This window comes from Macrotis lagotis, chromosome 4, assembly GCF_037893015.1.
Source record: "Macrotis lagotis isolate mMagLag1 chromosome 4, bilby.v1.9.chrom.fasta, whole genome shotgun sequence".
Taxonomy (NCBI): domain Eukaryota; kingdom Metazoa; phylum Chordata; class Mammalia; order Peramelemorphia; family Peramelidae; genus Macrotis; species Macrotis lagotis.
Window position 1 is genome coordinate 86646388 of NC_133661.1, and position 27670 is coordinate 86674057.

At 35.2% G+C, this 27670-nt stretch overlaps 1 protein-coding gene across 5 annotated transcripts in view; it reads left to right on the forward strand.

Annotated features, from left to right (window-relative positions):
* The window catches only part of CHST15 (carbohydrate sulfotransferase 15), a 112444-nt gene that overhangs the window by 78572 nt on the left and 6202 nt on the right, over positions 1-27670 (forward strand). For all 5 annotated transcript variants that reach the window (XM_074233419.1, XM_074233417.1, XM_074233421.1 and 2 more), the window contains 2 exons: positions 4150-4306; positions 21812-21968. In XM_074233419.1, coding sequence (XP_074089520.1) covers positions 4150-4306; positions 21812-21968 — 314 coding nt within the window. The remainder of the gene's footprint in view (positions 1-4149; positions 4307-21811; positions 21969-27670) is intronic.

The following is a 27670-nucleotide window of genomic DNA, read 5'->3' on the forward strand; positions in this document are numbered from 1 at the left end:
ATAGATTTTTTATTGATTGGGTAATCTTATTTTGAAAATAATTGATTTATGTGAATATATATGTAATGTGTATATAAACATACACACACACACACATATATATATGTATATATATATATACATATATATATATATGTATATATATATACGTAGGTATATTTATGCTCCTGCATACTCATGCTCTCTTAGAAGAAATACTGTCTTAATATTTCTTTAATGATTAAAATTTATCAATAAATCAGAGATACTTTAAATGCTATTCTTTTGACCTTCTAAAAATGATTAATTTATTTATGAACCATCTTTCTTTGTTTTTTTTAGCTTTTTTTTAGGTTTTTGCAAGGCAAATGGGGTTAAGTGGCTTGCCCAAGGCCACGCAGCTAGGTAATTATTAAGTGTCTGAGGTCAAATTTGAATTCAGGTACTCCTGACTCCAGGGCTGCTGCTCTATCCACTGCGCCACCTAGCTGCCGCTATGACCATCTTTCTGATAAATTCACAAGAATATTTTGTGGAATTATTCAGTTATTCTGTTGCATTCATCTCTGAGTTAAAATCAAATATGCTGTTTTATGAAAGGGAAATTTAATGTCAAACTATTCACTCAAATCTCTTGTCCTATAGTAATTTGATCATTAAATAAAATGAATATGTTAGTGATTAAGATTAAATGTAACCATTTGAAACATGGATATTTAATTATACCCATCATTTCCAAAGAGACAGACATATTTAATCACTTCAGTTTCTCCTCCAAAAATACCAAGTCTCTGAGAACAAGAGACCAGAGTGAAAATTTATTCTCTCTGAAAGGATCATCCTACCAAATTTGGTGAATATGAAGATATTGTCTCCTTGTTTGTTGATAGTTCATTTTACTATTAGACACAGATGGAGCCTTGATTACATTTTAAGGTAGGAATCTAACCAGATAAGATTTGAGGTCCCTAATACCACCTCCAAGTCTGTAATTTTGCTCCAATAGACATGCTTAAACCATCTCCCACCAAGGATCAACAGTCTTGGGAGATAACAAAAGGCAAGACAGATCTCTCTCTCTCCTGGATTAGTTCCCAAAAAAAACTGGTTTGGAAGGACACACACTCCCAGAAAACAGTGAAAAGATAGGACTGGTCACTGAACAATAAAGAAACAGGGCTATTAATTTTGACTATTAGTCAAAACAGTTCCAACAAGAGTTGATTAGTGGTGTCTCACTCAAAAGCCCTGCTCTACAGATAATTCCATAATAAAGCCAGGAAACAGTCAGGACAATGATAATAGGTTCAGGGCTGGGATTTTTGTCTGGGGCTGTAAGACTGTTGCTGCAAGGGAGTGACAGCTTGGTAGTTTCATTTCAGGGCATATGAATTATTCTAATGCATGTAAGCTTATTTAATCTTTGTAAAACTTTTTACTGTATTCCATAATAATCATAACTGATGCTTCTATAATACTTCTTATATACTTTTCTCATTGAACCCTTACTACAAACTTGAGAACTGCAGGTATAATTCTGCTCCTTTTATAGATGAGGAAATCAAGATCAGAGAGGAATAGTGGTCTTCCAAAAGTTGCACATCTGGCAAATACCAGAGGCATCAAAAGCAGAATTTCTCCTTGGTCTAGCATTCCTTCTACACAGTTCTGCCTCTAATATGCCTGTGACAGGACTCCACCTATAGTAGATGCTTAATAAATATCTATGATTGCCATGAATTGCCCTATTATCAATATGATTTGACATTATACTATAACTTCATAATCAGGTACCTCTGGACATTCCTATTGCTTTATCCCTTATCCTGATGAAATAGTAAAACATTTAACCCATAAATTTAGGAATTGGGTACAAAAGTTGTACATAGACAGAAGAGGGACTGTGCAAAATAATTTGACTTCCAGATTTGATCATTTTCTATCTTTTACAAAAAGAATTGATAGTTAAATATTATAGGTCTTAGAGGCATTTTAATGGATTCCTGCCATAATGGATTTCTTTGAAAGTTCAACTGTTCCAAACTTTATCTTAGCACTTTAGTAATTATGTTTATGGTTAGATAATTCATAGGATACAGAAATCATGTAATCTAAAATCTAGAAGTGATTTCAGTATCTGTCAACCCTCACCAAGATCTGAAGAAGAACCCTTTCTACAGGTTATTTAATTAGTGACCATTCATTCATTTCTGGAAAACCTCTAGTGAAAAGCACTAAGGCAGTCTAATCTGCTTTTTTATATAATTATTTTATATTATTTTATAATTATATTATAATTACCTTTATATTTATTATATATTTTTATATTTATATATACAAGTTTATATTATTTTATAATTATATTATAATTCTCTTTAATTATTCAGATTGTCTAAATGCAGCTTCCTCTTATTGTACTTAGCTCTTCCCTCTGATGTCAAACAATAAATTTGATCCCTGTTTCACATGATACATCTATACATCTTCAGTTGTTTTTCTACACTCATTGTGTCTACTTCCCTTCTCCCCATTTCCCTAAATTTTCACTTCTCCAGGCTAAAAATTCCCACTTCATCCTAGTCTTACATGACATGATTTTGAGGACCTTCAGTATCCCTGGTTGCTCTCTCTTGGATCCTCATGAACTTTTCAATGTCTTTGCTAAAATACAGTTACCCAGTTCTGAACACAGCACTACAGATACAAACTGACCAATGTATCAATAGGCATTCATTTATTAAATGAATGTGCTAGGGACTATAATAGATACTGTCTAGACCAGAGTCTAATGAGCTCTAGTAAGAGCTACTAACAAGATCCAAATTTGCATGAGCTTATATGGTTGCCAAACCATGAGTTTGCAGTTGATCAAATCATCAAGATCTTGTTCAGATGAGTTCTGCTCATTGTAGTTTTGGAACCCACATATAAGACTTCACACTTAGCCCTATTAAATGTCAGGGAGCCACTGGAGTTTGTTGAATATGGGGAAAACGTGGTCAGATTTGTGATTTAGGGCAATCACTTTAGGAGTTGAATGAAAAGATTCTTAGGTTGTGAGAAAATGGTAGGATGGTATTGGTATTGTCCTCTACAGTAATAAGAAAGATAGGAGGGGTGGATTTAGAGGGAAAGATAATGAGTTTTATTTTTACACATATTGAGATTAAGATGTCTACTGGACAGTGGTTTAAAATATCTGAAAGGTAGCTGAAGATGTGAGATTGGTGGTCAGCAGAGAGGTTAGAGCAGAATAAGTAGGCTTAACAATTTTCAGAATAAAGATGGTAATTAAATCCTTGAGAACTGATGAATCTTGGGCCATTTATTTCATCTTTTAGACCTCAATTTCTTTACTGGTTAATGAGGATATTGGACTAGATATTCTATCAGGTAATTCTAGCTCTAAACTTATGATCTTGTGATTTTAATAAATATTGACAGAACCAGGATCCAGAATGCTGAAGCCCTTTGCTCAACATGACCAAATTGACTAGTGGTGATACTGGGCCTAGAGTAGAGGTTCAATGATCTTTTGTCAGACACCTTGGGTATTTTACCTAGTTCCATAATCACACTTGAAAGAAAAATTCAGGCAAAATCCCTAGCCACTTCATTTGAGTGAAGCACTGAGGTTCCAGAAAAAGAAAATCCAGGCTTCTTTCTGTTTAATTTCCTTACATAGGCTGTCTGCATGATTGTTTCTCTATTATCCCTGCTATTCTTTGAGGGGAAAAAATTGTGTGCTTTCCAATTTGCCCATAATACTATATTGCTATGTATATCATTTAGTCAAAGCTAAATGGGGAATGCTGCGTGGTTGTAATTATTTTTGTAAGCCCCACAAAGAGAAGCCTGGAGGCGTAGGAATGTTCAGTGTTTGGACTGGCTAGTTGTTTCAGACAAAGAGTAGATCTTCTTCTGTGGGATTTCAGCAGTTATTCTTCTCACACCACTCCTCTGCTGTGGTCATTTTGAGCACAAAGGCAGAAGAGCCATTTTAGTCTCAGCTATGTTTATTAAATTAGCATTTCCTGTTTTACTGGAAGATCACTTTTTTAACTTTTACCTATAAATTCCTTCCATAACAACTCAATCAAATTTTAATTAAGCCAAAAATTAATTTAGATGAAAATGAAAATATCTATTTGGAATATTTTCTCTTTGTAGGAGAGGCCAGCGCTTCAACTATGTGGGACAATAATGCTTGGACTTACTTCTATGACAATAGTACTGATGGAGAACCTCCATTTCTGATCCAGGACTTCATTCATGCCTTTGAGCCAAATGCAAAACTCATAGTCATGCTGAGAGATCCTGTGGAAAGGTTAGTCACTTATATCCTTTTGTATTTGGAGAGAAAAAGAGCCAGCACAGAAGAGCACTGTGTCCTAGTTTAAACAAATTGTAAATTGTTTTCTTATGCATCATAATTCTTTTTGATTTCAGGTCCCAAGTGATTTGAAATAGGGGAATGATGAAATTCCATAGCTCTTATTTGAATTGATTCAACATAACAAGAAATAGGAGTGGGAGAAATTCCCAGTAGAATTTGGGGAACTCTCAGAATTCAATGATTCCCACTTCTCCCCACTTACTTTGTGGCTTCAGATCCTAATATAGTGGGAAGAAACGGAAAGGAGAGAGAGAGAGAGAGAGAGAGAGAGAGAGAGAGAGAGAGAGAGAGAGAGAGAGAGAGAGAATATAGTCAGCTCTTTTGTCTTATTTTTCTTTGTGCTTAAGTAAATGTCTAAGAGAATTTGGAGTTGTCTAATTTGCTTAGCTAAAGATCAAAAACTGAGATCTCTTTTTACAAACACCGTTTATTGTTAGTTGATCTATTTGTTCTGAATTCTAAGGTCTTCCTTTCTCTAATATATCGCAAGCACTGAGTATTTAATATTGCCAAGGAGATAGGGAAGTGGTCATTCTGTCTTGGAATTTGTGATAGAGAAGAAAAGCTGGGCATAATCTGACCCAAAGACTAGACTTTGGGCTAACAAATTTCAAAAGATTTAGAAAATGAATAGCACATGAGCTAAATTCTAATGGGGGCAGTCAATCGAGAAGGCATGGGCAAAGGTTCATGTATGAAATTAGGACAAGGAGAGAAGGTCAAAGGCAAGATGCAGTCTTTGCTTGGGACCCACAGAATGATGACGAAAGATAAAAGGGAGAAGTCATAGACATTCAACTCTTATTTTGTTTTACTTGTATTTATTTTTTGTCTAGGGGAGTGATATAGTCATTCATTTATTACCACTGGCAAGTCATTCAAAAGCTCAGATCTCAAGCAAATCTGTAATAATAATTTGTCATTGTTCATGTGACTACTATTTGTGACCCCAGTTGAGGTTTTCTTGGCAAAGATGCTGGAGTAGTTTTCCATTTCCTTCTTCAGCTCAATTTGTTGTTAAGAAAACTGAGCCAAACAGGGCAAAGTGACTTGTTCAGGGTCACATAGCTATCAAATGTCTGAGATTAGATTTGAATTTAGGAAGATAGGTCTTCCTAACTCCAGGCCTAGTACTCTAATCACTGCATCATCTAGCTGTCCCTTATTAGATAAGAATATTTTTTAATATTACATGATGATGGTATTCCCTGTATTACATATGAAGAAACTGAGGCATCAAAGAGGGTATATGCCTTAAAAAATTTTTTAATTTAGTACTTATACTTTTTAAGGTTTGCAAAGTGCTCTATATGTTCATTATTAACTCTTTTATAGATGAGGAAACTGAGGCTGAAAAAAAATTATGACTTGCCTAGAATAATAGGAAATATTTGAGTCATGGTTCAAAATATCAGTGTTTTGAAATCACAGTTGGGTACTCTACAGACATAGCTGCCACAACAATAAATACACATTCATTTAGTGCCTCCTTTATGTGCCATCCCAAGAGCTGATGTTACAAAGACAAAAATAAAGCAGTTTTTGTCTTAGAGAATCTTAAGTAAGAATAGAAATTAATGCAGTTTGGGAGGTAGTATGGCCAAGTTGCTCCAAGTGACTTGGAGTCAGAGAGACCTGGATTCAGATTGTGCCCTAGACACCAGCTCTTTGGACCTGCATAAGTCATCTAAAATCTTAAACTTCTGAAATGTGTCTAGTAATAGGAAGTGTTAGGTAAAGAATTCTGCATGTCTTTTTAATTTAAATTTAAGACAACAGAGTTAAGTGACTTGCCCAAGGTCACACAGCTAAGGAATTATTAAGGCTGGATTTGAACTCAGGTCCTCTTGACTCCAGGTCTGGTGCTCCATCCACTGTACCACCTAGCTGCCTCAATTGTACAAGTCTTAAAGCGTTCCATAAATCTGATAGTTTCAATAGTGTTTTCCTTTTAAAAATCTTAACAGTCATGCAAGGACCATATTGGAGGTGTATATTATTTTTATTTTCCAGTTGGAGAAATTGAGACTCAGAAAGACATAATGTGAATAGCCAATGGGTATACTACTAGTAAGAGCCAGAAATGGACTCAAATGGTGTTTCCTCACTCTAATTCTAGTGCTACTCATTCCCAAACAGTGTTTATAATGGTGAATTTTTGGGGGGGACAACATTTGGAAAGGGAATATTAAACTTGACAATTCAGTTTCCTAATTATCTTGATTTTCTGAGTCTTTTTAACTCTGCTCAATGGGCAGCAGGTATAGAACTATTTCTAACTTTGCTAGGAACATCCTTTTGGCAAAACATGTTAACCTCACTTAAGACAGTACCATTAACAAAAACCAGTAGTGCTGTCATTTAGAAAGTATTACATAACAAACAGTGTGGAAAGAAAAGACAACCAGACTGACCTTGCCTCAACCTCAGAGGTATTTTCACAGCTGTCCTGCTTCCCTCCCCGCTGCTCTCCCTGAACCACTTGCAGCTGAGGCTGGGAAGGTTAGTACATTATTTCTGTGGTACTCTCTTTGCTTATTAGATTTGTAGTCTGACCAGTTTGTCATCTCCCAAAAGCAAAAATCTTTCAGTTTTATGACAATTTGGGGCAAAGGGGAGAGGGAGAGAGAGAAAGAGAGAAAAGAAATGATAAATGATGGGGGAGAGAGAGAGAGAGAGAGAGAGAGAGAGAGAGAGAGAGAGAATGAAAATATATGTGCTGTAAAAAAACGAAATGGTAAACACTCTATAATCAAGTTTGTGCCCAAATTCAAATTTCTAAGTATGGGAAGAGAGCCAATCTTCCCTGGGCATTCCCTCCACTTCAACAACTTAGAAGGGAAAGGCCTAGGACAGTCGGTGCCACAACTTGTGCTATTCAAGCTACTGAGACAGGGGAAGGTACCCACCTAGGGCAAATTTTAACTTTTAAATGGAGTTTACTCATATCTAAATTCTTTATAAATAAATTGCAATTTAATTTTATTACTCAGCTATTCACACAGAAAGTTTTGTTACGTGAGGAGCCCTAGATGGACAAAGATATTTTGCTTTTTTGGTTCCACACATTTAGAGGAATTAATTTGCTTTCTGGCTTCTCTTTCCTGATTCTCTACCTAATAATAACAGTTCTCATGTATGTCACTTTGGGGGAGCGAGAATATTTATCACCTCCATTTTCCAAATGTAGTGGAACACTTTTCCTAGGGTCATATAGCTAGTAAGTATTGAAGATAGGATACCAAGCTGTGGTGCTTCTTCCTGAATTGGAGTTTAGTTGTAGCAGCAGTGAAGGAATGAAATGGGCTCCATCAATGCACTGGGGCTGACAACAGGACACTCTGTGAGTGTGTGTGTGTCTGTGTGTCTGTGTATCTGTGTGTCTGTGTATCTGTTTCTTTGGGGTTTAAATCTTCTGCCAAATATTTCATTGTGTGTTAAAATGTATGAAAATAATGTAATAAGAATTTCCTCCTATTGGAAGCCATAGCTCATGGACTATCTGAAATTGCTGGCTCCAATCTTACTTAGATGATAAGATAATAAATATTGTCAGTCTGTGCCCATCAGGATGAAGGAAACATTTCAAGGGGGCGCGATCAGAGTTCTCATTTATATATCTTGTTAATGGGCCATTAGCATTCTTGAGTTTTGCAGTGGCACTCCACTTTTGCGAATCTCTTGGACTGCTCAAGGGCAGTTCCATTTGACTAAATTCTCTTTGACTCCCTGCATCTGCACTCTTGTCTCTTTTCCTTTGACTAAGTGAATTGGAAGCATATTTTTTTCTAAAGCTTTACTATGAATGCAACCCTATTTGTATATATCTTTTTTTTAGTTTTTGTTGAGTCGCCCAAGGTGACACAGCTAAATAGTTATTGATCATAGTTTTTTTTTATATTTTAAGGCAATGGGGTTAAGAGTGACTTTCCCAAGGTCACATAGCTAGGCAATTATTAAGTGTCTGAAGTCAATTTTGAACTCAGGTCCTCCTTACTCCAGGGCCAGTGCTCTATCTACTGTACCCCTAACTGCCCCCATATATATCTTTTTTAAAAAAAAATAGGATGTCCCTGATAAGAAAGAATAAAAGTATAAAATCCAGTGATCAAGTCCAATCAAACCTCATGGAACTCCTTAGTCTCTAATTTGTCATTGAGCTGTTCAATTGTATTGAACTCCACCTGACCCCATGGACCATTGCAGGCTAGTACTATCCATGAGGTTTTCTTAGCAAATATGCTGGAGTGGTTTACTGTTTTCTTCTCCATAATTCTATACTTATGAAATAGGTAAATTAACAAACAGTTTTCCAGATGAGGAAATTGAGGCATCTTTGAGAAATACAACCAGCTCATACCATAAATTGGGGTCCATACTGGAGTCTGTGGCTAAATCCCCTCTCAAATAAGAAAGTCTGGAGAATTTTTAAATCCAATAGCTAAGCATTTCTGTGCTAAATTACTTCAATTAATTAAAAGAAAAAAAAAGCCTAATTTTTTAAATAGAACATTCCTTCAATTAATCAGTTACTTAGATGAAAAAGTAATTTCAAATAAAAGAATCTCACTTTAGCCTCATGCCTCTTCATTTGTAGCAGAGTTGATAAAATGAATTTTCCTCTAATTCAGAGACAATGATTACAACCCCCATTAAACATGAAAAATGTTTGCAACTTGTTGACCCTTCTAAGATAATTGCATTCTTTTTTCCATTTAAGAGGTATTTGGAGGAGGGTCATGTATTACCATCTGTTAAGGATTTTGCAGCATCTAAATTTCTCTTTGTGATCTTTATGCTCATTATGAAAATGGCCACCAAAGGAATGGCTTATTTTCAGAATTAACAATTTCCAGGCAAATGGAGATATATTAAGTGTCTGTTAAAATGTAGAATTAGAGTTAGAATAAAAAATCTTGAACTTTGGATCTTATATTGTTGTTTTTCCTCATTATCTCACAGAAGATAATCATCACTGAACTAGTTAAATAATCATTTCAAGAAAGTGAAATACAAATCTGAGTTTGTAACACAAGCTATCTCAAGATACACATTCATATAAGAATGGAATGGTTTGTGTTAGGAAAATGAAAAAGAATAGCCAACCATCTTATCTTTGCAATTATGATTTCTATGATCAGGAAGCTCAAGTGGTTGAGATATGGAACCATAATTGAAATCAAAATCCTAGCATTGAATCCCATAGAGATCAGCTCGCTCTGTTCTTTGACCAGAGGCTGCCTATGTAATCCTGACTACCATGCAGAGCTTCACTGTTCTAGCACAAATGGTTCAATATTCATGTCTTGCTCAAGATTAGTTGGCAGCATAATAATTATTTACAAGGACATTTGATTATTACCACCTTTGAACTTGCTTATTTAAAAAAAAAGTAAATCTGTTGGCTAGTAAAATTTAAAGTTCTTAACTGTAAGCCCAGTTTTATGGAAATTTTCAATATGTTCAGGATTTTACCATGATGTATTTTATTTGAATAGGAGTAGCATCACTCGGTATCAAACAATAGAGGTCTATCCAGACAATTTTACTTCTGCCAATGTACTCAGGGCCTGCCTGGATCATGGGTACAACTTGTCTCTGTACTTCCATTTTCTCATCTGTGGAACCAAGATAGCAGAATGTGATATAGATGATGAGAAGCTACATAAAAAGAAAGAAATGTTGTACCTCAGATTTGACTATTGGAGTCATTCTACTATTTGGGGAAAGAATCTTCATTTTTCCCTTTATACATATTGAAAATCCACCTTCAGTTAGTTCATCTTTAGTGTGCACCTGGAAGCTCATTATTTATCCTTAGTGTCAACCACCATTTTCTTAGGAAGAGAAAATGAATGTGATACTAAAAAAAGTCATGCATCCTTCTCTGTGAAACATTTACATGACTATGAAAAGAATGCTTATGGATTAATTATAAGTAATCCCTGAAGGGAACTAGAAGGACTTCATGGATAGGTGAGATATGTAGTTATGTAGTAGACTAAATAAAAATTTATATTAGTAAGTGTCAGACCCTTCCCCATCAAGAATACTTGGCAGGCAGAGTATAAAGGAGCCCAGAGGGGAGCAGGTGCAAGGTAGTATTACAGTTAGGTTTGGGTTTATTTCCCTGAAATCAAAAATTATAGTTTTCCAAGTAGTAGTAGTATTAATACTATACCTGTAGCACACTCTTTATAAATGAAATGGGGCTACTCTGATACATTTAGAATTCTGAGTAAACTCTTTTCACTGTTCAGACATCTCAGGGTTTCCAGGAAGAAAAGGTCACATTCAATAATTATGGTCACTGAAGGCAATTAAGGACTTGCTGGTAGGGAAGTAAGTACTTCTCAGTAGGACAGAAATAAATGCTCTGCAAATTTACCATTTGTTGGAATACCAAAAAAGCTTGATATCCAACATGCTTTTTGCTCTTATTTTTCCATAAAGGTTTATTAATATACCTCCAGATTCCTTCAGATTCTAATCTGGGTGCCACTTTTAATACTAACTCTTTTTTTTTTACTTTTTTTGCAAGACAATGGGGTTAAAAGACTTGCCCAAGGTCACAAAGCCCAGTGTCTGAGACCGAACTTAAACTCAGGTCCTCCTGATTCCAGGGCCAGTGCTCTATCCACTGTACCACCTAGGTGCCCCACATATTCTACGTCTTGAAATGGGCAGCTAGGTGATCCATCCATTGTTCTTGGAGTCAGGAAAACTGATCTGTGTGAGTTCAAATTTGATCTCAGACTCTTACTAGCTGAATGACTCTGAGTAAGTGACCTTAACACTTTGCCTCGGTTTTCCATTGTAAAATGAGAAGGAAATGGTAAATCATTGTAGTGTTTTTACTAAGAAAACCCCCAAATGAGGTCATGAAGAGTTGGTCATGAATGAGAAATGACCAAACAATAGCAACAGCCTCTTGAAATGTCATGCTATTACTTTATACACATTTAGTATTTATTTATATTGAATCACATGAAAGTAAAACAATCTCTTTGGGATCAGTAACTGCCTCTCTTCCCTTGCACCTAACACAGTGCCTTTGTATATTATTGGTATGTGATAAGTGTTCGCCTCATTCAAAGTTATGGCAAGGGTTTTCATATTAGAGAAGATGAAGAAAATGACATTCTGAGAAGGGAAGTAATATGCATGAACTTGCAATTAATTAATTAATTAATTAGCGGTCAATTTTTCAGAAGAAGAATGACATCGATTCAATAAATTCAATAAATATTTATACCTATTATATGTGGGCTCCTATGCTAGGTGCCAGAGAATATATAACAGATAGAACAGAGATGCATTTGGCATTTTACAGTTCAGTAAAATTTAACAAACATTTATTGAATTTAATTTAAAATAATCCAAGAGGAAGAATGCAATATATAAACAATTCAATTCGAGCCAACAAGCATTTATTTTATTCATGCTCAATAGCTCTCCTCAAAACAAAAAACCAAAAAACCTTTCAAAACTTTTGCCTTCAATGTGCTTCTGTTTTACTGAGAGAATGAAACATAAACCCAAATAAGTCAAAGGAAGGGACTGAACATGACCTATTAAGTCTCTTCCTGTCTTGTATATGACTTTAAGGATAGGACAGGAAAATTGAGGAGAGATTCTTAACAACTAAAGGGGATCAGAGAAGGGTTAATAGGGAAAGCAAATAGTTGAATTGAAACCTAAAAGAAGAGAAGGATTTGTGAGAAGCACACAGGAAAGGCACTCATTTTAGGCATGAGAGTGACTTGGGTAAGTTACATGAAAGAGTTGTGGAGACATAAGAGTGTCAAGATTAGGGAATATCTATTAGTTTTGACCAGAATGTGAAGTTCTTGAAAAAATAGAGTATGATATAAAGCTAGAAAGGTAAACACATTTTAGATTGTGGTAATGAGTTACAAATATCAGAAAAAGGAAAAAGGAAAAAAAATAGGATTTTGAACAAGGAAGTATCATGAATATACCTATAAATCAGGAGGAGCTTTTCTGACATCTGAGGAGAAGATGAGGAAGGGATTGAAGAAAAGGGAGATTCAAATTATGGGAATTAATTGAAAGCTTATACAGTAGTCCAGGGAGGAGGAGACATGGACCTAAACAGTTAACTATTTCTTGAATGGAGAAAAGGGGACAGATGTAAGAGATGTTCTGGAGAAGGGATTGATATTGCTTAGAAACTGAACAAATATCTAGATATGAATCTTGCTTACTGAATAGATGGTGGTACCCTCAACAGAAATAGAAAAGTTTGGAGAAAGAGGCAGATTTCACTGAGAAGAGGTATAAATAGTTCTATTTTGTATATTTTGAATTTGATGTTCTTATATATCCAGGAAGAGAAGTCTAACAGTCACTTGGTGATGCAGGACTCTCTAATCCTCAAGAGGAAAATTAAGACTGGATACATTTATTTGGGAATCATCTGCTTAGAGATAGTATTTGAATGCATGAGATTAGATAAGATCACATTGAGAGAATGTGAAGAGAGAAGAGAGAATAGCCTAGACAGTTACATTAAGGGAGAAGGGGGTGACTGGTGAATCTAGCATAGAAATGGAAGGGAAATATGAAGGCAAAAGAAGTTAAAGTATTAGGAAGAGGAAGTAGTTTGTTGGTTATATCAAAAAGCTTCAAAGAGGTTAAAGTAAATATAAACAGAGAGAAGATCATTGAATCTAGCAGTTAAGAGATTTTGGAAATCTTAAAAGATCTCAGTTTCAGTGGGAGTAGTGGGGTTATTAAAAAAAATCAGATCTCAAAGGATTGAAAAACTAGTGAATGGTGAGAAAATGGAACCAAAACATTTGTGAACTTTCTCAGAATGTGACAAAAAAGGAGGCAAAATATAGGATTGTGATAAGGAAATGACAGACCTGAATGCAGAAAAAGAACCTAAATTTCTGAGAGGAGAGAGAGAATGAGAACTCCTTCAGAGTAAAATTGAAAATGACTGAAGATACAGTGGGGATTTGAGAGGTGGAATAGGAAAGATAAGGGAGCTCAAGATGGATTGTCTCAATTTTCTCAGTGAAATAGGCGACAAGGTCTTCTGCTTTTGAGAATGGGGAGAAGCATATGGAACCTGACAAAAAAAGTTTGGAACAGTTGCTGATAGGAATGAAATAGGGAGTTAATCAAGAAAGAACAAAAGGTTTTTTTCTGTATAATAGAGAAGATTCAGTTGAGATGAGATAAAGTGAATTTCTCCCATACCCAGTTAACATGGTGATGTGGTATGATCCAAGAAGGTGTGAAGCAGGTTTGGGGATTGGCAGCGCATTAACAGTGGAAGACAATTCAGATTGGAGTAGAAGATATAATTTAACTGGCTAACTATAAGGACAAGATTGAAGGTTGGAAAGTGATTCAGGAAGACAAACTGAGAGTGGAAGAGATACAGGGGGATTTATAATGATAGCATCACAGCACTAACTCTGGAAGGAACTTCAGAATCCATCTAGTTCAATCCCCTTTATTATATAGGTAATAGTCTCAGAGAAATAAATACCTTATCCAAGATCACACAAGTAGGATCAAAGATGAGACTATATAGGTTTGGCAAAGAAGAAGAAGATATATAAGGAATGAGGAAGAAGGAGAAATGACAGGATTAGAGAATGAGATCAGAGGAGAAAGATTAGGATTCAAAAATCATAGAGGAGACATAATTACGGATGATAATCAGCCTAAGACATGCTTCTCTTGGTAAAGATACTATGGTACATGGAAATTAATCACCTTCAGTGCCAGAATGTTTGAAGGGGTATCAGCACTTTCCTTGAAGTCCCCCAACAGAAAGGAAAGGGGTTATGTTGGAGAGAGAGTATGTAAACCAGGTACTCAACTATCTAGAGGTCAGTAAAGGAAACCACCAAGGTTCTATGATACAAATGATAATAAGCAAAAACAAAACAAAGCACATAAAACAATATATGAAGTAAATTAAGGGGAATAAGTTACGGAGGAAAATATCATTTTTCATCAGATACCATTTCCATCATTTGCCAATTCAAGAAAACTTCATCCTCAGTTATATTTTGGGGAAATGTATATTTCCTATGACTTAACATCATGGATTTGGTGTCACAAAAGGACCTTAGTGATCATATAGCCCCAAAAAGCAAAGACCTAAGAGCTCAGACCTTCTCAAAGTAGCACAGGGATTTAAATCATGTTGTAACTAAAAAATACACTTCTTTTTTTTCAACTTGGTCATTCTATAAGGTAGATGATCCAACTTTTCCTCCCTCCTATGTCCCCATCCCTCTTCTTTAAAATAAAGGGAGAATGATCTGACTGCCAGAAAAATGCTTCCTGCTGCCCAGGAGTAGGGCTTGTTTCTGCATATTCAAGTACTACAAGTAGAATCATAATCTCTATGACTTAAAGCCTACAGAAAACATACTCTGTTCCCTCAAATTTGGGCTATTACGGACCTTCAGTGGATTCTGAGTAGGTGGTAGCATGCATAAACTCTACTAAGACAAGGCCATAATAGATATCCTATTGAATTCTCTATTCTCATTTGAGGAGTTTTGGTCATTCTTAAAATAGCAGCATATATTCTTCAGGTAATAATTAAAGAACAAAACAACACCCACTAAATTGCTCCTTATCTTACAAAACTAGTATATTAAATGATGAGTGTAAGTGCTTTAGGAATTATTCAAAAAAGGAGTAAGTAAATTATTGTGGCCCAGAATCAGTCAGAAAATAACATTTTTTCATCATTTGAAGTCATTCTCAATGTATCATATTTATATTTAATCATAAATTCTTTCTTCCTGGGAAATATGATTCAATAAACTGCATATGATTGGATAGGGTTAGGGTTTTCTTTATCCTTTGGAGTTTAATATCAAACACAGAGGCTATGTTGAAAGTAATAGGGCAAGAGAAAAATTGAAATGCTTCTATTCCTAAGTAATCTCTTATCATTTCTTTGGGAAAAGAATCTTGTTAGTTTTTTCTTCCCTAACTTCACTATGTGGCCAAGGGCAAGTCATTTTATCCTATTAGCCTCAGTTTCTTCATCTGTAAAAATGAAGGACTTGAGCTAGATGAAATCTCTTAGATCTTTTACAGCTCTAAATCCTATGATTCCCATGGTCTTTGGATGTTTATGTAAAATACTTTGTCACCATAAGAATCATATAAATATTAATTACTGTTGTTTATAATCGGAAAGTTCTAGAAATGCTATAGTGATTTATGGGCATCACTCTTTTCATTAACACCAAAGCATGACAAGATATATGTTATATCAAACTCAGAAATAATGGTTCAGACATTCCCATTCCAGGGGTGGGCAAGAGAAGCATAATCATGTTTGAAATGATCAAAGTAACTTTAGGTAGGATTGAGGGTACTCTGAGGTAGAACCTTTTTAATACATTTTTATGAATTTTTACTGCTTACAGAATAGATTCTGTACATTATATGGGATAGAATGTCTAATATGGAGTCAGGAAATCTTAAGCTCATATTCAGCCTTCAAACTCTATGTCACCTTAGTCAAGTCACTTAACCTCTCTCTGTCTTAGCATTCACATTGGTAAGCCAGCAATATTTCCCAGGCTTATACAAATAAAATATCTGTAATATACTTCACAAACCTTAAAGCATTGTATAAATGTTAGTTATTATTTTATGTAAGCTACACTTCCCATTATAGCCCCTCCCCAGCAACATTTTATAAGTTTTTTAAAAGACAGTTCTACAATGCAAAAAAAAATGTTCTCTGCAGTCCTTAAAACCATACTTCTCCACTTCTATGGAGAAAAGAGGGAAATACTTTCTGTTTATCAATTCTTACGGTCAAATTTGATCATTATAATTTCACAACCTTCAGTTTTGCTTATTTATTGTTCTTTTCCACTTATAGTATTATCGTCATTACACATATTGTTTTACTGGTTCTGCTTCTCTTGTATCAGTTTATACCTTCCCATATTTCTCTTTATTCATCATATTCATAAATTCTTACAATACAGTAATTTTAAATTATATTCAAGTACCACATTTTTTTAGCCCTCAATTGATGAGCATCCACTTTGTCTCTAGTTCTTTGCTACTACAAAATTTGCTTCTATAAATGTTTTAGTGTCTATTGGCTTCTTCTTTTCATCATTGACCTCTTTGAGGTGTATGTGTCTGGGATGTAGAATCTTTGAGTCAAAAGATAAGGTTATTTTCATCACTTTCTTCAGATAATTCCAAATTGCTTTCCAGATTGGTTGGTCTAATTCACAACTCCACTAATCAACAAGGTTGCTAAAGTAACAGCAGTACAGAATGCTCTGAATATATATTTGACATGTTTGGAATTGTCATTGGAAGCAGTCATCACCCATCTGTTCAGGATGATTTGAGAATAAGAAAATGAAGAGAACCTGACTTTAGCCATTTGAGATCACCACCTCCCATTATCCTTGGGACTGATGCTAGGGACATTTTCAGCTGTGTATTTCAAGGACACATTCTAATGGAGCTTGTTTTTCCAGTTCCTGTAAGGTATAAGCAACAGTGATGTCATGGAATGGGAATGGACAAATGAATTCTCGTTGTTTTTCTACTGGGAATGTCACTCTATAGAATTCACCTCCCCATTCCCTGGACTATAGAAATGATCGGAGATGATGCAGGTCACAAAAAAAAAAGGAAGAGGAAAGGAATGATTGATTGCAGTAACAAAAAAGCCAGGCTTTTTAGGGATCACATTTATGAATTTAAAAAAAGAAAATTACATATGGCTGTAATCATTCTAAATTTAATATTGATAAGTCAATTTTGTATTTTTGCTGATGTCAGCAAAATTATGAAAATTATGAAAATCAAAGTAAATATTATTATTTAAATAAATAAATCAAAGTAAATTTTAATTGTAAAGCACTTAGGACAATGTCTAACATATTTTTAGGGGCTTATATATATTTTAGGGGATTTTTTGTCCCTCTTCCCTTCCTTCATTCACAAGTTTCATCATGGATACATATGACTGGATATTTGAGGTCTCTGGTGTTCTAAGACTAAAATTGACTTTCTGGGCAAAGAAATCACAAGATCTGTAGGAATGTAGAGGAAAATATTCTTACTTCTCTGGAGGAAAAGAATGCTTGGATACAGTTAGGAAAGACAATGAGAATGACTCAGAAATGGCGATGCTTGAGTTCATTTTACTTCACCCAAACAAATGAAAATAAATAATCTGATCTTGAGATGTTAAGGGGTTTGGCTTATGTGTAGCACAGTTAAATTTTCAGGTTTTTTTCATAAAAAGATACATCTCAGTCTTTTGAAGGAGTGGACTCACTGAGGTATTATATAAAATATTTATATATTTTATACAAAAATTATTTTGTATATCCAAAATACTATGGACAAAATAGAGAAGACTGATTTTTTTATTCTAGGTATCAAATGCCAATGTAAAAAAAACTTTGAAAGGAAAATATTGATATTACAAAAATAATTTCCAGTTACCATCCAGTGGTTCCACTTATTTTAAATAGCCTTCTAGTATAGCTAAGAGTTTTGGAGAATTCCTTGGAATTTATTGCTGTGAAATTTGACACTTCTTATTGAATATAGAGCTTTATGCTACTTTACAGAAATTGCTCATTATCACTGATTCTGTGAAATCTAAATATGACTGTTGTAAGACATAGGAGACCCCTTTATAATTGATTACCTCTCGAAAACCTTAGAGGATGCTGTTGAAGTAGCATCCTGAGATTGTCCTGGATCCAATTTTTTTCCTAATGTTATAAGGAAAGAGTACTATATGGTTCCACTAACATAGTAGAAATAATCCAGAGAGACTTTATGCCATATAGCTGAGTGGAATAAAATTCCATTTCCCTAACATCACTAGAATAATCATTTCAACATGGCCCAGACAACTTATACCTTGTACTCTGCAAATTACTGGAGACTTGGAGAAGAGCTCATTCATTCATTCATTCATTCATTCATTCATCAGAATTGTTTTTATTATTTTATATTGAGGTTTTTTTATTTTATATCACATTCATTTCCAAATATATTACCTCACTTTCACTATCATGGGAACATCTGGTACTATGGAGTTGAAACAAGCAGAGCAGCAGGTACAGAGTGCAGTGATAATAAAATGTCCAGGATCGTCCTTCTATAAAGGAAAGCATTAAGAGGAATTTGATGCTCCATCTTCCAGCCCTTCAAGCAAAGGGCAGATGCTCTACCTTCCAGCCCTTCAATCAAGGGGGAGATGTTCCATTTTCCATCCCTTCAGTCAGAGGAGAAATGTTCCATCTTCCAGTCCTTCAATCAAAGGGGGGGGGGGTATTCCACCTTCTAGTCCTTCAATTGGGGGGGTGATGCTTGATTTTCCAGTCCTTCAATCAGAGGGGAGAGAGGAGGTTGAGGAAGGTGGCATCAATCCAGGTTGGAGGTAGTAGCATGGTGATGGGATTAAAGGTGATGAATTCAATCTGGGATCTGTATATAGGATGCCCTCAAAGGTATTCATGACCTTATTAAAAATATCTGGTTACATAATAATGGAGAGATTACAATCTTTATGAGTATATACTCCAATTCAAAAACTCTAAAGGAAGAACACTTAGCACATTGGGTGAATGCCCTTTGGTGGAATTATGTGAAGATATGGAATAGATTCACTCTACATCTGATGCCTGGTTTCAACATCCTCTTTATAACCAAAACCAAGCTGACTATAGCTATTTGCATCCTGGAGACAAAACAAAACAATGAGAGGAAAAATCGAGCACACAGATGTGATATCTGACCTCTGGAGAAGAAGGATGGAGGAGTAACCACATATATAAAACCCCACTTCACACTCTGTAGCCTAGGAAGCCTGCCCTCTCTCCTTGAAATGGATCTTAAATTCCAATTTAATAAGATACAGCACCTCTCTTTTCCTCCATACCCTAAAGTAATACCTGGGACTTCCATTGCTTCCACATTTACTAGTACTAGAGGGCTGGCTGCTCTGCATATGTGTGAGAAAAGAAGAGAAGTAGCAGCACTGCCCTTCCTCTGACCAGTTCTAGAGATTGGTATTCATGGGAGTTTGCACAAACTGGTAGCCAACTTAAAGCTTTTAAAGGAAAAGAAGGCTTAGATGTATTTGACTGGACTTCTAGAATCAAGAAGACACAAATGCAGATTTAGGCTTTATGTAAGAGGAAAACCATCTAACAATGAGAACTTTCCCAAAGTGCAGAGGTGGTCATCAATAGCTTTTCAACCAAGGTCTGTGAGCAAATACTAGATGACCACTTGTTAGGTCTGGTATAGTGGGAATTCTTGTAAGGGAATAGACTTGGCTCAATAGTAACAGAAGTTCTTTTTGGAAAGGCAGAACTCCTGTATGCTCCCCTGCCCCCCCCCCCCAGCATCTACCTCCCTTTAAAGCAAGCCTGATTTCTATAAGGTTATCTTTATTCTGATGAGTACATTTCAAATCAATCAACAAACATTTAGCTTTTCAAGTGCTGGGAACTCTGCTAAGCACTGAAAAAAAATTTGTGTGTGTGTGTGTGTGTGTGTGTGTGTGTGTGTGTGTTTTAGGGTGGTACAAGGACAAATGTCTGCTCTCAAGCAGCTTATATAGCAATGGTAGATAAATAGGTAGGCAGGTAGACAGACACATATAGACAGACAGACAGACAGACAGACAGATAAAGTAGAGAAGAAAGCATTAGCAATTGGGATGGGAGAAAGGTGAAGACAAAAGAAGGTGCCCACAAACTGAATCTTGAAGGAAGTAAGGGATTCCAAAAGGCAGAAGTAAAGAAGGTGAGCATTCTGGCCAGGAGGACAGCCAATTCAAAGATACGTTGAAACATGGAACTTGAGGTCTGAGAAAAGCAAATCACCAGAATCTCAGAGTGCCAAGAAGATGATCTATGAGTAAAAAAAATGAAAATAATGGGGAGGGGACATAGTGTGAAGAATTTTACATGCCAGAGAAATTAATACCTCATCATGGAGGTAGTAGGGAGCCACTGGAGATTTTTAGGCAGTAGGCTGCCTTCCCCCCCCCTCATATTATATTATATTCACCTTACCTGTGTGAGTACAAATGCTTCTAGTCTACTCAGGCTTGAAACCCAAGTGTTATTCTTAACTTTTTACACTCAATGCCCATTTTCAATCCATTGCCAAGACCTTTCGATTTTTCCTTTTCAGTATTCTGCTATTAAGGTATCCAGAGGGTACTATAGTGTTCAGAATTCTAGACCTGAATATGGGAAGAGCAGAGTTAAAATCCAGCTCCAGATATTGCCTAGCTGGGTGACCTGGGAAAGTCATTCTACCTCTGTTTGCCTCAGTTTCTAAATCTCTATAAAATGGAATTAATAATAGCATCCAACTCCTAGTGCTGTGACGATCAAATTTATAAAGCACTTAGCACAGTATTAGCTCCCTAGCAAGTACTATAGAAATACTAACTACTATTACTATTATGTTCAGCACTATTTGTAAGACATAGATATAAAATGTAAGGTCATAAAAATAAAAAGAAAGAACAAAGAAGATATTGAGAATTTATATAGACAAATATGGGGAAGGAAGAAATGACACAATCAAATTTTGACAAGTTATAGATACAAAATACAACCTGTTTATTTATAAGGAGGGAGGGTAAGAGGTCTTGGGTTCAAGTCCTAATTTTTCTAGTGTCTTGCCTATTCAACCTTAGTCAATTACCTAACTTCTTCCCTAAATTTCCTTATCTTTAAAATGAGGGGATTGGATTAGATAATTTATGAAATCCTTTCAACTCTCAATCTATGATCTTGTGCCTATGAAACATAGATGTGTAATGACAATATATTTAATTTCCTCTCTCTTATAAGAACAAATTTCAGATTTTAAAAAGTTATGCATGCATAATGTATGCATAAATTTATAATGAATATTTTGTAGAAATGTGACATTGGAAAGATAACAACATTGTTCTTTTGTTTCTAAGACTAAAGTCTAAAATAGAAAGTTATCTATGATTGTCATGATTTCTACCCTGCAATTGGCTAGTTTTCAGAATCTGATAACCATTTTTTGATAGATCATTTCAAAACAAAGCCATGGTTTGAAACTTCTTGGAAAATGCAAGAAAATTTCTGGCATCATGTTTCTTACAATGTAGATGGTTTAAAGACCCTGATAAAGATTAAAAATTCACATGAGGTTGTCAGTCCTCCAAGAGGAGTCTAGAAGTCCTGAGCACGGTGATGGGAAGACAGAGAGTTGGAAATGATTCAATAGAAGAGACATAATACTAAAGAATAAATTGCATTGTAATAAACAATAATAGGTGACATAATTTGGATTGGTTTCCATAATCATGGAAGTTGAACTCTTCTACATTCACATAGAGTAAAATATACATCTGTATTTCATTTACAGGTTGTACTCAGATTATCTCTACTTTGCAAGTTCCAATAAATCTGCTGAAGATTTCCATGAAAAAGTGGCAGAATCTCTGCAGCTGTTTGAAAATTGCATGTTGGATTATTCATTGCGAGCCTGTGTCTACAATAACACATTGAATAATGCGATGCCTGTATGTATTCACAAAATCCTTTGCCTTCTTTCAATAATGAGCTATTTTACTGTTATTATCTAAGTGGAAATGTGGCTTAGAATTTTAGCATATAAACAGGAGGAAGTATTTTAATGTGCAAATACTGTTCAGAGTCCTTTGAGAGGTAGATATCATTAAAACAGATATGCAAGTCAGTGAAAACCAGCATTTTTATCACTTTGTTCCCATAGATGATCCACCAAGAGCCATAACTTCTTGCTTTGCAAGAGAATGAGGGTCTTTTTTTTTTAACATTGCCATTTGGTAATGTGTGGCTTTTATTGCAAATCCATCCAAAATTCCAAATTGACAAGAATACCCAACCTGGAAATTATCTTATGAATAGACATTCTATTTGTGAAAATTATTGTTGAATTTTAAAATATTTTTCTTTGTTTTAAATTGCATACCAGTAACCACCAACGTTTCACATGACTGGCTATCAAACAGAATATGTCATTTGCTGTTTTTCATCTAAATTCATGAGGATCTTTATTTCTTTTTTGTTTCTTTTTTAATACAAAGAAAGTAATTTTTTTCTATTTGTCTTTTATGAATTCAGAGCATTTAAATTAGGGGTGGTTTGCCTCACCTCATGATATTTTTTTTTCTATTTCCAGGGTAGTTTTCTCAGTTCATTCAATTTTCTAATCCAAGTTAATAAGCATTTATTCAGCCCTAAATGTGTGCCAGACAGTGTGCTAAGTTTGTAGATTGTTGGAAAGCTTCCTAGACAAGACTCAAAAAGACAATGAAGTAGAAGCAATTTAGTGGCAAATTAAAGACATTTGGGTAGCATAGTAAATAAGATTCAGGAAGCCCTGAGTTCAAATCCAGTCCCAGACACTTGATAGCTTTAGGATCCTGGGCAATTAACTTTTGTTAGCCTCAGTTTCCTCATCTGTAGAATATAGGTTATCATAGTATTCACCTCCCAGGGTTGAGATTTTTAAAGATCAAATGAGATAATATACAAAAGTGCTTTACAAACATCATGGCACTGTATAAGTAGCTGCTCCTATTCACAAATCTCCGTGATCCTCTTGTGTCTCAAAATGGAACTTTAGAAATCATTACACTAAGAAAAAGGCCCACAAGGGATGCCAGCTGGACATGTGTAGGTACTAGTTTGTTGGGAGAAGATAAGGACTCCCCCAGGACAGAATGGTATCCAGTCAAAGATTATTCTTTCATTGACTTATCCATAATCATTTACAAGGTACCACTTTGGGTGACTCATGCTTAGGGAGTATGGGGATACAAAGAGGAAGGATCAATTTCTCAATTTCTCAATAACTTTTTTAATAAGAGCTTGTTTCATGCAGACCCTGTGCTGTGGACTGTAATTATAAAGAAAAGGAAGCATCAACCCTTGCCTTCAAGGGTCTCACATTCTCTCAGGGAAGCAATATAGACATGTGCAATTAGATACAAAATATAATAAGAAAGTCTACAAACAAAATATATTGGGGAGGGAAACCATTAGCATGAAAGGGGATAAGGAAAAGCTTCTAGGAGAAGATGGGATTTTAGCTGGAGCTTGAAGATGGAAAACCAGAAGGCAGAGATAATTGGGGAAAGGTATGAAGTATGAGAACAACCCATGAAAACATAGTCATAAGATAGAAAATCTTTTGTAAGGACCAGCAAGGAGGTCAATGTCACTGGACAGCAGAGTGCATGGGAATAAGTTAAGGAAACTGGAAAACAGGAGGCCAGGTTATGAAGGAATATCTTAGATCTTCCTGGCAATGTATCATTTTTAAAGTTCTCCAAGCACCTGATGTTTTTTGAGCCTATAAACTGTTATTCCTATCTTGTCAATGAGGAAACTGAGGAAAATAGATCATAGAATTATAGATCAAGAATTAGAAGGAACTTCAAAGGTCATCTAGGGATCATCTGGGCCAGTGGTATCAAACTCAAGTAGAAATGGGGGCCATGTATCTATCTATCTACCTATATCTATATCATGTATATATATATATATATATATATATATATATATATATATATATATATATGTGGGTGTAGACTGGATATTGACTTATTTTAAAATGTTACCTGTTTTGTTTTACTTTTATTTATTTTTAAAATAGTTCACAATTTTATTTAAATCTGGTTAAGGGCAACACTTAAAGGTATTGTAGGTCACATGTTTGACAACTGAAATCTAGGCTAAGGGCAGCAAAGTTGTGCAGTGGATAGAGGGTTTGGGACTGGAGTTAAGAAGACTGATCTTCCTCAGATACTTATTTAGCTGTATGACTCTGGACAAGTCACTTAATATTCTGTTGAACTCAGTTTCCTCATCTGTAATAATGAGCCAGACAAGAAATGGCAAATCACTCTAGTATCTTTGCCAAGAAAACCCCAAATGGCAATACAAAAAGTTAGACACAACTGAAATGTCTTAACAGCAACAACAACAATATAGGTCAAACCTCTGGTTTTACACCTGAGGAAACTGAAGATGGAAGTGGTTATGTGCAATGTCCAAAGACAGAATGAATAGTAAAACTTGCAATATGGTCTCAGACCCTGGGACTTCAAGGATGTCCTTACAAGGTCGGCACTCTTTCCACTACACCATAATGACTTACACAAGAACACAGAGTTAATTAGTGAGAAAGATGGAAACTAGAAGGCACCAGTGATGGAGTGGGTAGAGACCTGTTATCAGAAAAGCATGAGTTCAAATTCATTTTCAGACACTTGTAACTGTGTGACCCTGGGCAAGTCACTTAACTGCTGTCTACCTCAGTTTCCTCCTCTGTTAAATGGAGATAATAATAGCTTCTACCACACAGCATTGTAAGGATCAAATGAGCCAACAATTTCTTTGTAAACTATAAAGTACCATATAAATGCTAGCTATTCTTATATATGTTTCTAAATGAAGTTATAAATGACAATATATTTGTTATTATCTGGTAGCAACTCAGATCTCTAGATTTTTTTTGTTCAGTTCTTTTCCACTAAGTTGAAAAATTGAGTCTCTAAAGACTGATGTAGTATGAGCCAGGAAGGGTTTCACAGAAGGAAATGAACTTTAGCAGATACGTAAAATGTAGGTGAGATCTGGATAAATGAAAAAATAGGGAGGAGATTCCTGGTAAGGAAAACAAGGTGAACAAAACCTTCAAGATGAGAAATAATGGGGATGACATATGTTGGAGCCATTAAGGAAATCACCTTGATATAATACCAATTTATTTTAATAACTTCATACTATATATTTCCTTCCATGAATCTTATTTAAATAAGCATCTTGTTTACCATCATGCAGTTTATATCACTGTAAATTTGCAATTTCTCTTAAGAAAAGGGAAAAGGGCAATGGAACACACATTTATTAAGCCTCTAAGCACTTTACAAATATTATCTCCCTTGATCTTACTAATTACTATTATGACAGTTAAGGTAAATCCTCCATATGGACAAAGCAAATAGGATCTTTAAACTGTTTGGCAAAACTTTCTCAACCACATAAGTGGTGGCATAGCCCTTAGACATTCTCAGAGCCACAAGAAAGTCATAAATGCATAGATGTAAGACTGGAAGGGACCCCAGATGAGGAAACTGAGCAGGCAACAGTGAAATAAATTGACCAAGGTCACACAAGGGGAATCAAGTTCAGGTCTCTTCAAAGAATTTTTCCTGGTTTATCCTGTTTTCCAAGGGACCCTCCTAAAAGTCACCCCCAGGATCAAGGTCCCTTTAAAAATTAAGCTAAATTAATATGAAGGAAGCACCTAGGCAATTAGAATAAAAGTCATAAAATTCCTTATGAAAGAATTGGATGTTTTAATTACTCTCAGCACTTCTTTAGCCTCCTTCATTTCTAAGTCCAGAACAACGTCTTTGTCTCCCAGCAACTAGGAATATTCTTTTAAACCATTATGTGCAATGTGTGCAAAACAGAACAGGTTCTTTTCAAAATTTAGATCACTTGAGAAATAAATGTTTTTGCAAATCTCATTTCTGTATAACAATTATTTTTGTATGATTAGTATAACTTTTTCAACTTTGGATAAATGCTTTATGAGAATCTAACTTTGTTGAATCTCAAAGGAGGCTTTAGGTAGTTATGATAACTCATCACAATCTTACAACTTCCTACATCAGATTCAAATACAAAGGAATGCTTCTGTCTAAATCATACATAAGGATCCCTTTGGGCTTCATAATGACTTATTTTTTTAAAACTTTTTCCACTTCTATGTAAAAATAATTTTCAGGGGGCAGCTAGGTGGTACAGTAGATAGAGCACCAGCCCTGGAGTCAGGAGTACCTGAGTTCAAATCTGACCTCAGACACTTAATAATTACCTAGCTGCATGGCCTTGGGCAAGCCACTTAACCCCATTGCCTTGCAAAAGCTTTTAAAAAATAATAGTAATTTTCAGCATTCACTTTTGTAAAGTTTTCTCTCTCCCACTTTTCCTATCCCCCGACCCTAGGATTCTACCATACTCTGATCTAAGTTAAACACATACAGTCAAGTTGCATGCATTTCCATATTGGTCACATTGTGACAGAAGATCAAAACCAGGGAAAAACCATGAGAAGAAAAAACAAACTTAAAACAGTGAACATAGTATTCTTTAATCTGCATTCAGATTCCATAGTTCTTTATTTTTTCATCACAAGTCTTTTGGAATTATCTTTGATCACTGTACTGTTGAGGAGAGTTGAGTCTATCATAGCTGATCATCACACAGTGTTGCTGTTGCTATATACAGTGTTCTCCTGATACTGTGCACTTCACTCAGCATGTTCTCCTGGTTCTGTGCACTTCACTCAGCATCAGTTCATATAAGTTCAGGAGTTTCTGAAATCTGAATGCTCATCATCTCTTACAGAACAGTAATATTACATTACATTCATACACCACAATTTCTTCAGCCATTACCCAATGGATGGACATCCCCTTAATTCCCAATTCTTTGCCACCACAAAAAAAGAGCTCAAGTGAATATTCTCGAATTTGACTGTCTTTTTCCCTTTTTTGTGATCTCTTTGCAATACAGACTAGCAATGGTATTACTAAATCAAAGGATATGCACAGTTTTATTAGCCATTTTTTTTAGGCATAGTTCCAAAATGTTCTATAGAATGGTGGCAATGTTTACAACTCCATCAACATTACATTAGGGTCCCAGTTTTCCCACATCCCCTCCAACATTTATCATTTCCCTTTTTTGTCATATTAACCAACTTAATAGATGTGAGGTAGTACCTCAGAGTTGGTTAATTTGTATTTCTCTAATTAATACAGAGAATTTTTTATATGACTGAGGATAGCTTTAATTTCTTCACCTGAAAACTTTCTGTTCATATCTTTGACCATTTATCAATTGGAGAATGACATATTCTTATAAATTTGACTCAATTTTTCTCTATACATTTTAGAACCAAGGCCTTTATCAGAAACACTAGTTATAAAAATTGCTTCCTAGCTTTCTTCTTTCCTTCTAATCTTGGTTGTATTGGTTTTGTTTGTGCAAAAACCTCAATTTTATGTAACCAAAATTATCCATTTTGCATTTCATAATGTTCTCTATCTCTTGTTTGGTCATAAAATCTTGTTTGGTGATAAGTCCTTGTTCTTCTAATTGTCTTGTTGTTATCATTTTTTGTGTCTCGATTATGGACCTATTTTGACTTTATCTTGGTTTA